At 36.0% G+C, this 12,051-nt stretch overlaps 1 protein-coding gene across 7 annotated transcripts in view; it reads right to left on the minus strand.

Annotated features, from left to right (window-relative positions):
* The window catches only part of arhgef28a (Rho guanine nucleotide exchange factor (GEF) 28a), a 58,924-nt gene that overhangs the window by 46,553 nt on the left and 320 nt on the right, over positions 1-12,051 (minus strand). For 5 of the 7 annotated variants that reach the window (XM_042724254.1, XM_042724255.1, XM_042724257.1 and 2 more), the window contains exons 2-3: positions 11,931-12,016; positions 6,547-6,593 (exon numbers count right to left, since the gene is read on the minus strand). In XM_042724254.1, the coding sequence (XP_042580188.1) occupies positions 6,547-6,593; positions 11,931-11,949 (66 nt within the window). In that variant the 5' untranslated portion in view covers positions 11,950-12,016. Of the gene's footprint in view, positions 1-6,546; positions 6,594-11,930; positions 12,022-12,051 lie in introns of all 7 variants that reach the window. The other 2 variants (XM_042724260.1, XM_042724256.1) reach the window with 2 other exon arrangements.

Consider the following 12,051-nt stretch of genomic DNA (forward strand, 5'->3'; position numbering starts at 1 on the left):
AAGAACGAGAAACAAATAAATTAATTGTGACATATTTACTGGAGGTTTAGTCAATTACATGACTCATCAAAGATGGGTGATACCATTATTATAAACCAAATGACAAACCTACTTAAACATTACATTTTACAGTCATCATTTTAACATTTATTTTTTCATGATCACTCCTCTGTCAAGACCGTTAAACTGTTGTATGAGGGCTAAGAATTAGGTGAATGCTATTTCTGACTGACTGTTTATGCGTTCCAGTATTTCTGTGTGTTAAAAATGGCAGATAGGGAAATAGTTCCTTTCCTACTCAACTATATGCTAGCACAGGTTTTTTTAAAACATTTTTTTTTTTTTTGACTAGAGGCTTGTGAAGACCATTAATTTTCATTAATATTAAGCCATTAGTATTCAGATAATTAAATAATACATTAAATACAGATTTAATTGACATTAACCACCCAATATGTATAGTGGTGTAGTTGACTTTTAAAAGACAAGCCACCTGACCAAACAGCTCAAGCTGACTAACTATGAAATATGAACACTGTGCAAGACATAATCTTCTTAGTGAGCTGAAATAGTATTTCTTGAAATATCCTCTTTATTAGAGATAACGACCTGTTGGATTTTCTTTGATCATGATGTCCCTGTCCCAACAAAACAGGGAAGGAATGCCAAAGAATGTAATATCTCAGAATATCTTTGTTGGAGTGAATATGACCTGGACTAATGGCTCCAAATGAGAGTAAAAATAGTAAAAATGATTTTCACCAATTTAATAATATGAAATTACATGATCTGATAAGGTAAACCCCAAAAATGTGTCCGATATGCTTTAAAGAGATAAGGATAGGATAAATAAAGAGAATTTTTTGAATAAACAAGATTCAAAGACAAAGCATAATACCAAGTCTTAGTGGACATCACATTCAATATATTTAGTCAAATATTAGGTAATTAAAGCTAGGCACTAGCACACAGAGCTAGGGATGTAACGATTAACTGCGAGCCGGTTGAAAATCGATTCAAATATGTGATGATTCAAATCGGTTGAGATGCTAAACAAATCACAGTTCATTTAGGTGTAGGAGTTTTTATGAATGCATGTCTGAGGGGAACTTACTGTCTTTAGAAAAGTTTAGATGGTATTTTTTTCTTTTCATCTTGCCTCTGTATAATGCATATTAAAGTTCATAAGTGCAGCGTTGCTTCATTTACAGCAGAAACCAAAGAAACGCTTTAAGGGCCACCTGCTGGCAGAGAGTGAATCTGTCTCATTCATGTGGTTTCATGCAGATATTTTTATGTATAGTTTCACAAAACTGAAGTCAAACCATTCTGTTTTCGCTTCAAAATTTCTAAATTATACAATCTAGTTAAAATTAAAAACTGTTCATGTTGCATGTATGCAGCATCTTTGTTTGGATCATGATTCAAATTCAGTGGTTGCCTCTAATTTTAAATGGAAAGAGCACAGACAAAGCCTTATTTTGTTATATGAAGAGATTTATTTTATTTGTGCTACTTATTTACTGGATTTGAAAACTATTTTAATTTAGTTTTGTTATTTAAATTTACATTCTATTTAAATTTTGTCATTTAGCAGATGCTTTTATCCAAAGCTACTTACAAATGAGAACAATAGAAGCAATATATTAGTATATTGTTATAGTTATAATTTCACAAAGAAATGTACAGCATTTTGTCCAAGCAATTATAAAAGGACACATTTAATTCGTAATTTGTCTTAAATATCATTTTGTTTAATAAAAAAAAAAAAAAATGTGAATCAAATCAAATCGTGAAATCAAAATTGTGAATTGAATCGAATCGTGAGTTGAGGGAATCGGTGCATCCCTACAGAGCTGATCGATAAGAGTCATTTGATCAGCTAGCAACTGCTGGATACTGATAATATCTTATTATATATGGGTCATACAAAAATAGGCAGGTTTATTTAGGTTGACATCAGCCCAAAATCATTTTCCTTTAATCTGAGATGTTCGCATCTGCATGATTTTTGTCATTCTGTAGGTAAGTGTTTAACCAGAACAGAGTATCATGTGTTTATTGAGGAAATGCCTTCCATGCGATTCCAACTGATATCCAAAGCAGTACACAGAAATAACATGAGAGGATTGTCCAAATAGTCCCCTATGGACTCAACATGACTCGCAAGATTCCAGCTTTCCAAAGACATCCAAGAGTGTATGCTTAATGACAATTTCTGAAGGAGTCATGCCAGTCATGACCCACATCACATAACACTCAGAATCTATCTAATGTAGAAGGCTGAACATTAAGACAACCAACTGATAGCTTAACCAGTATTTCCCAGCACTAGATATGGTAAAACCAAACATCATACATCATGTATCATTCTCTCAGCACTTGGTGGTTCCCTAGCTGGAGTTTATTCAGTGTTATCAGGAAAAATACCTGACAGACAAACAGAGAGGCCTTTTCCTCAGTGCTGTTTGTTCCAGTCAAACATCAACACAGCTCTCCTCACTTCACAAAAGAAACCATACACAGACCCAGACTTTACTTTTATCTCTGTAATGATGTTTGGAAAACAAAACATGTCAAACATGTCTCCATATCTCTGCTGTGCACAGTAGGAGTACTTCTTATCATTCATAACTAGTCAAGAAGACATGTTTACATAACCTCTGTGTTGTAAAAGTTTGCACAAACTAACTCAAGAGTGTAAATGTTCAATGTACATTACAGATCTAGCAATGTAATTGAAAGTCTCAATGATTATTAATAGGTCTCTAATATGGTAGTTTGTTTTCTTAATGTTCTCCAATTCATATTTTGTGCTCTATGCATGTATGCAGATCAATGTTTATAAGTGATTAAAACCTAAATTAAATACTGTTCATCATAAAAAAACAATAATATCTCTTCAGACAAACTTGGATTAAACTGCTCAATTCATTCAGATTAGTTTTTTTTTTTTTTTTTACAATCTCTTTGTAAAATTTTTGGTTAATTCGACTTCCACAGCTTAAAAAATATCTGCATTTGTGTTTTAAAGATGAACAAAAGTCTTATGGATTTGGAATGACATGAGGGTGAGTTAATGATGACAGTGACAGAATTTACATTTCTGAGTAAACAATTTTTTTTTTTATGAATATTACAGATCTAATGAATGTCATATAAACTCAATGAAAAGTTACTAGGGCTCTAATATGGTAGGAAAACCATTTGGAGTCGTTTTCTTAGTGACCTTTACCAGGTGATTTGAAACTTGCTCTCCTTGACTGTGACTCATTAAACATTCCTCGTGGCTCTGCACACCAGGTGAGACTCGGGCCTGGCCAACAATATCCAGACACACCCTGGCACACAGGGCCATGCTAACACACACACACACACACACACACACACACACACACTCCCCCACTCAGTTCTACTGAAGGAGCACATACAGTACAGTCATGATGATTTCAGTTAATAATGTCCACACCCACTCACATTTATAATGTCATGGCAACAGCGAAGCAACTACAGCAGTTTGTTACGCTCAACCATACGGAAAACAACGTTTGTTTGTTTCTCAAATGTAAACTCACAACCAAGTTGCTCGTGCCTTGAGTCCATGGCTGGAAAATGATAATTCTCTACCAAGTTTTAGAACTACAGACTTTACTTTGACTACAACTTTCTATTCATCAAAGAATCCTGAAAAAAAAAAAAAATGCTGAAAATTCAGATTTTGCATACACAGGAAAAATTACACTTTAAAATGCCCAGTTATCGCAGATGTTTTAAATTGTAATATTTCACAATATTAATTTTTTTTTTTTTTTTTACTGTGTTTTTGATCAAATAAATACAGCCTTCAGCAAACATAAGAGACTTCTTTCAAAAACAACGACAACAAATATTGCCATTAGAGTAATTTTTGGTGTGAAACAAATATACGCCTTTGGTTCATATATAAACCATTTGTTCAGACTAACCTACTGATCAAGAATCACACCTTTGAAAGTGAAAAAACACTAGGTACTACTTACCTAGGAACACCTGAAAGCATTTAACACACACACACACACACACACACACACTAATTGCTTTTAGCTCTGAGTGAATGAGACTGTTTGTCTGCAGTGCCGTACTGGGAGCTGAGAGTTCACACTATGCAAGTTTGCTATAAACTCTCAACATATCCCCTTACAATAACACATTATCCCCATCACAGTCACACACACCTTCAAAAGCTTACACAGCTAACACATAGTGCCCCTCTTTCATAATGAGGTCACAGAGAAGGATTGTGCGACTCTCTCGTTCACCCCACACACTGTGATTATACAGCTGAGCCAGCAAACGATGAAGAGGGCTTCAGAATTCACAACAGCCTCCTGTCCAGTGATAAAGACCTCTCAAACATCTAATCCTGTAAACCCGGTTTTAAAGTTTTGGGCTTGTAATAAAAAGGTTGGAGGTTAGAAAGTTGCAAGGAGTGTCTCAGGTTTCAGCAACAGAATTGCTTCTGTCAATTTGTAAAAAATGTATTGGTAAAGTACTATAGAAAAAATCGTGTAGATAAGAATTATGTTTTCATGCCCCAAGGTCATGGGTTTGAATCCCCTATCATGCACATATGGTTTTAACTGTATGGCTTGGATATACTGCAAGTGACTTAAAGGGGGTCATATGATGCTGCTAAAAAGATAATTATTTAGTGTATTTGGTGTAATGAAATGTGTTTATGTGGTTAAAGGTTAAAAAACACATTATTTTCCACATACTGTACATTATTGTTTCTCCTCTATGCCCCGCCTTCTGAAATGTGATGACACAAAGCTTACAAAGCTTATCGTTCTGAAAAGTGAAGTGTGCTGTGATTGGCCAGCTATCCAGCACGTTGTGTTTGGCCGAATGCCTCAAGTGTGTGACAGAAATGCTACGCCTCTTAAACATATTGTGATGCCTTGTCTGGCCGGAGCGACGAGACATAAACATAAAAGACATTATAAACGTGATATAAACATGATTTCTAGTCGTGTCCTCTTTTGGAAGATAAAAACAAAGTAGTTTCGCTTTCTCAATGAAATAGCGTAACACGCTGCAGCCTTGAGCAGAGGCTGGAGGCCTATAGTGAGCCGCAGTCTAGAGTGAGCTACGGCCAGCTTGAGTGAGCAGAGGCGGGTGGCTTGAGAACGGTGCGGCAGGCGGATTCTATGAAGGAGTGTACCTTGGTCCTGAAGCAACTACATGTGACGACCCCGGGCTGGACTCCGCTTCATCCACGGTTAATCCGATTCTGCAATCCACAGTGCAAAGTTGATATATTTCCTCAGCGACCAGCACGAATCAGTTCCAGGCATGATGAAGCGGATATCGTCCTCTTTTGGAAGGCCAAACAAAGTAGTTTCGCTTTCACAGTTAAACACACAGCGTCTATACGACATGGCGGCAGCAGCGGCAACAACAATACTACAACGAGAATAAAAGGTACGCCTTCTTTCTTTGTGTGAACATTTAGGTGGCATTATGCAAATCTTCCCACATACTGACGTAGATATGTGGGGGCGTGTTAGAACGAGCCGTTTCAGGGGGGCGTGGACGAGTGTTAACTTTTATAAAGAATATCTCTTTGGATTTGAGATTTTAGTCTTTGCAACTTCACAGATCTTCTTTATTCACCAAGAGCTTGTAACACTCCAAAGAGAAAGGAAATTTTTAAAATCGCATCATATGACCCCTTCAACATAAAATAGGCTGCCACATACACACATATAAATGTCATTTAAGCAATTTCATTATAAATTCAGGTTGAGGGAGCTGTAAATAATTACAAAAAGGTGGAAAAAGGCTGTTACAGTGGTGTAATGTTTTCTTAGTAATAATCTAAGGTAAGTTAATGAATGGAAAAAATTTTTTTACAGCAGGTTAAAAAGTTGAAAGTCAGGTAAGGTACCATTTTGTCACAGATCTTAGGGCTTAAAGATAGCATTTTCTTTTGGTCTGTTGAAATGACTAAAAATACTAAATAGCCATAAAGGTTAAACCCCCAGAAATTTGAATCAGGAAAAGTTTTGTAACTAAAAGGGATAGTCCACCCAAAAAAATTTGTTATTCTGGTTTGAAACGACATAAAGATGAGTAAATGATCACAGAACGTTCATGTATGGGTGAACTATCTCTTTAAGACATAACTGTACTTATTTGCAAACAGACAATTTCACAAGACTAAGGTAATGAGCAACTGAAAACACAAACTGTACCACACCATTTTGTATGGCAGTTAGACTTTGTTAAACTTTCCGTTTGTGTTTTCTATATTAATGTAAACGCAGTTATGAGAGACGCTGTCCACAAAATGCAGAAGCTTGGATGACCAAAATAGTTTCTAGATTAGTTTTCTCTCATGCATAGGCACATGTACATGTAAAGTCAGAGATTATGAAAGAACAGATCCTGAAGGAACAATGAAAGAATAGAATTTTATAAGTTAAATAGAGAGAAACAGGACATCTGGAAAAAAAATGCGAATAAGAGGGAGAGAAAGAAACGTCATTGCTCTGTCAGACTCACATAAAGTGGCACCTCTCCCCTGCTGAGCTCCATTACTGCAGCAGCACCTGAAAGGAGAAAGTACATATGTATAACACACACCAAAGACACACACACACACACACACACACACACAAATACACCACCTTTAACCAAACACATCTGTACAAATAACTACATACGAGCAGTACAGTCCCTCAAATGTGACTGCTGCACAGTATGTGGAAACCAGTTTGCAAAACTCTGAGAGAACAAACGTCTATTCACCACAAAAACAAAACATGACATTTTAACTAAATGCTGGCTCAGAGGGAGAAAGACAATATAGTACACAAGCAACAAAAAGCCACTGGAGAAAGAGTATTTGACTGTCCATTATGGCCAGTCATAAACAAACATGAAAAACAAGGGCATCACAATGAAACCTTACTGTCTGTTTGTCCGTCCTTTCATTTCGCTGACTCATAGAGTCACCTGACTTCTCTTTTAATTAGGCCAAATCCTCCGAGAGGGATGGGAACAAAAACCTTGCCTTTTAATTGGGACATGTTCACATGGCTGTGTGGACAACAGAGGGCTTAATCTTTTGATCCTCCAAATGTCAGAACACAGCGTCCATCAAAACGCAGCCCTCTCTCTGTCTAACTAACTCGCTCTCGGCCTGAGCACCGCTGCTGCTGGGAGAGCTGGGCCCGATGTGGATGTGTACTATAATTTGTGCTTTCAACAACATGTTAAAATACTTAAAATCTTAAAATAAAAGGAGTTATTTTTTGCTCTATACAATGAAAATCAATGTGGTCCAAAAAACATGTTTTGCGGTCCACATGAGAAAGTCACACAAGTCTGGATTGACATGAAGGTGGGTAAATGTCCCTTTACTTATAAGTTCTTTCGATGAGCATTTGCAGTTCTGCAGGGATAAAGTTTGATAAAGTTTGGCCATAAATGAATGATGGTTGCATGATTATAACAGCACCATCACTAAGTTTCAGACAACTCATATTTAATCTTTATTTAAAATCTACAAGTCAGAACGTTTGAGTTAGAAAGGCTTGCAAGAGTGTAAATAATGTTTAGACACAACAAGGAGGTAAAATAAAATAAAAGCACAAAACATTTGAGCGCTGACCTAGGATGATGGAACCAAAAGTTCTTAAAAAGCAGACTTGTTTCCAGGGTTTAAGACTTGTTACTGGGTTGTCATACATAGATGGTTTTCTAAAGAACTACATAATAAAAAACATGTTTGTGGAAATGGTTCTCTAATGGCATCAGACTGTAAAACTATTCTAGGTTTTAGCTGCAGTTTTACTTTTTAAGAGATTATTATGTGTTTGGTCAAAGTCACCATATTATGTGTTTCAGACATCAGCTCTTTCTACACGAATACAAGTTGGACAGGTGTGAATCACAAAAAGTGTAAATATGTGCGAGACATTAAAAACAAGAGTACTGTTAGTTGTTTTCACACAAATGCTAGCGTAGTGGGTGACTTTTCATAGGACGATGACGTCACCTGTAACTCAATACAGCCTACAGATCCAATAACGCATACACTCACACACAAACACACTCTGAGACAGAAACCATGAATACTGCATAATAAGACAGAGTCCAACACCCCTATTGAACATATCCCAAATGTATTTTGTATATGAATATATGTGTGTGCAAGATTGAATACGTAAATAAGGAAAACATGAGGCCAAGAGAGAAACAGATGTTTGTTGTCAGAGGGTTTCTCCGGGAGCTCAGAGACTCATAAACTCTGATCGACCTTTAGATACAGACTCAGCCACTGTTACACAATCCCAATCAGCCAGGCCCCAAATTCTGGGAACGAATATCTTCTCTCCATCTAAACCAACAAAGTATTCCAGCAGGTGCTCTGGAGTATTTTATGAGTCTTTCTAGTTACTTGTATGCAGGGTTATAACGCAGTATTTTCATGATCTCTCTCTCTCTCTCTTGCACACACCAGCAAATTCAGTTTTACCTGGAAGGCATTAAAGTTGTTTGGAGTGTTATCAGGGCTTTTATGGTGTAATTGCCACACCTTGCTGTTTCAAAAACAAATAAGTATGACTTACTCTATGATACCAACTAAACTGATAGCTCTTAAAACAAACACACAGACACACACAAGAAATAGATTTCATTAAACTATTTCTAAAAAAAAATACAGGCAAACCATATGAACAAGATGGAGCAAATAAACAGCAGAAAGACAAAACACAAACAGAGTGAGTGAACAGAGAGAGAGAGAGAGAGAGAGAGAGAGAGAGAGAGAGAGAGAGAGAGAGAGAGAGAGAGAGAGAGAGAGAGAGAGAGAGAGAGAGAGAGAGAGAGAGAGAGAGAGAGAGAGAGAGAGAGAGAGAGAGAGAGAGAGAGAGAGATGCCCTGAGTGACCTGTGTCTGCTTCGGTTTCTCTGGGTGAAATCAAGCTGACTTCAGCCAGACGCACTCAGATTCCACCTGCAGTCTACTGACACATGCCAGATGTCCTCTGTATCACTTTGTGTAACCTTTAAATCCATCACAATTGTAACCTTAACAGGTCAAAATGGTAGCAACAAAAAATATGAGGTTTTTTAGCTTGCACTAAAGTCTGGTGATGGGGTGAAACGTACACAAGAACTTATAAAAGTTTGGTTCCCAACACCACTGAATGATTCAGTGTAGTGCATTTTGGGTTTTGCTTTACAGAGAACAAGTTCAAAACAGCATTGTTCTCTTTAAAGTGCCCCTATTATGGGTAATGAAATATTTTGGTTTTGGGAGTCCCCAACAATAGGTTGACATGCATGCAAGGACAAAAACACTTTCACGGTCTTATAATATGTATTTATTTTTACCTTACTTGCTCAATTACTCCCAAATGATTCGCTCAATGATTCATTTTTCCAAACCCCTCCTTTGTGTGAAACTAATCTGTGGTGATCATGCCGATAAAGCAGTGTTTGTGAGTGCAGCGCTGCTTTGTGTACAGCGTTACGGTGGAAACCGCTATTTTTACCACTCAGAAAGCAGCACCTAGTGGCAAAAAATGAATTTGCATTTTCATTCAGACCAGTTGGAAAAGACCAACAAGTGGGCGGGCAATAGGCTAATGTTCCATGTTGACGTCAACATGAAACAGCTTGGGATTCATTTTAAAAACGTCTTGTTTTAATGATTCAGAGTCGACGCTTTCTTTTGAGAGACATTAACTTTATACACAGTGCACTTTCAAATTTAAAACTTTGCAGGATGCTTTTATTCACTTAGAGCTGTGTTTCACACTGCATGAAAGGTAATTTTCAAAAATCCATAATAGGGACACTTTAACTAAACCTTTTCTTAATTGAAATAAAGCTGAAATAATATATATATATCAGATTAGGTTGAAGTACTTAATTACTGATAATTAAACTGGAATTAAATTAAAGCTATAGTAATAATTAAAAAAAAATGAATAAATATTAGAAAAGCACATTACAAAATTATTAAAACTTTGACTCAAATAAAAAAAGCTTTATAAAAAAAAGCATACAAATAATACTAAAATAACAATGGTTCAGGATGGCAATGCTCTACTGAATATTCTTGAAAAAGTTATTTAATAACATAAAATATCATACATAGCATCTATAATTTATATATAACATCATACATAACTTCTATAAAATGTTTTATTATTTAGTAATAATATAATATTCCATGGAAAGTACAATTTTGTTCCTCAAAAAAAAAAATTAATAATAATAAAATAAACTTGGTTTACAATAAGGCATGTTCAGTGGAAGTGAACTGGGCCAATAAAAGCCAATAACATTTATTGTTTTAATAATATAGCCGTAAGACATAGTGTAGCCTGTGTAACATGATTTCAGCACTGAAAAAAAAAACTGTTTTACAGCTTTTAAGAGATTTTAAGCTTTAAAAGAATAATAAATGCAAGTGCTTTTACGATACTACAATATACCCCACCATATTAACAATGGATGAAATTATTCATGGTAGTCAACATAAGGCCACAAACATTGTTGATTGAGCTTAACTTATATTCAACTTGGAAAATTCATGTAAAACAACATTTTCTGTAAGAAAGCCTAAAATGTGACTAGACTAACATTAGTCTTGTGGGATATTCGCTAGCTACCCTGTAGGCCTGTGAAGCATTCTTTTGTTGCTTCTGTTTGCTCAGTATTCAACAGAGCAAAGAAGAGAGACAAAGACTGATGAGGAGCGCACTTCAAAGTGCCTTTCATGCCAGACCCTCCTATTTCTCTTTCTCTGGTCTGAAAGTGAGGGCTGGGACTCTCTCAGGCCATGCCATTCATGCAGGATACAACAGGAGAAGGAGGAAGTTAAAATCGCTCCTGATTACCAGGACACAATGCCTTCACCCCCTCTTCTCTCTGCATCCTCCAGTTTGGCTCTGATGCATCCAATGGCCTCAAGTGTGTATCTAAAATTCTGTAAACATAATTATGGCTGCAACCTCAACATTGTACAATCAAGTGCTTAAAACACTTTTGATGACAGCTCTGCTAGATAGATGGCCACAATCATAATAAAGTTTCAATTACATGGACAAAACTAACTTGAGTCTGATTAGCGAGGAGTAATATAGTGCTGTCACAATGTCATACCACCATAAAACTGTGCAACTGCATAGTCAGGGAAGAAAGTTTATCTTAAGGGTCTTCTTCCTTGTATGCACTAATTCATTCAAATTCACACATGTTAAAGTTAAAGATACGAGTAGGGTTTGTGTTAGAGTCACTGCAGGGCTCCAAGTAAACAATAAACATAGGGTATAAATACTGCATGAAAATCTGATGTTTTGCAAAACAACTGCCCCACACAATTTCCCAATTTTTTCCACTGTTATGAGACACTTCTTTTTAATCTTAAAAAGTGTTTGTTTAAATGAAAGAAAGAAACATTGAGTCTTCTTGAAACCAAATTAACCATTCACTAACACGTTTGGACATTAACATATATTCAAATACTCATATATTCATTTACTATGGATATTTCATTTTTTACATTATCCAAAATTAAGATTTTCAGATTTCTAAATCAGAATATTGTCTTTATCTGGTTATGGCAATTGGGTTAAAGTTTTTACATGACATCAATAATAATAATATAAATCCAAAATATTCTGTGCATGTGAACACAGTCGTTATTGCAACTGCATTTGCAGTAATGTGCAATATGAATAACAATGGCACTAAGTAGCTAAAAAACTACACTAAAACAAGTGGTCAAAGTTACAACCTACACTGATAAATTCATTTAATTTTTTCACCACTTTAAATAAAATCGAGCACAAATGACAGAAATGACTTAAGAGAAAATAGATTAAATTGATGTAAACAAGGATATTGCTATAAAACTGATAACATTTTTACCGTGCGCTCCAGTTCCCATAGCTGCGACTGTCAACTGGATACAAACAATGACAGCTTTCACTGGAGCTTCCTTTTTCCCGGCACAACTACACCGCAATTCCAAAACATTTATAACATTATT

The sequence above is a fragment of the Cyprinus carpio genome, chromosome B5, assembly GCF_018340385.1.
Source record: "Cyprinus carpio isolate SPL01 chromosome B5, ASM1834038v1, whole genome shotgun sequence".
Lineage (NCBI taxonomy): Eukaryota > Metazoa > Chordata > Actinopteri > Cypriniformes > Cyprinidae > Cyprinus > Cyprinus carpio.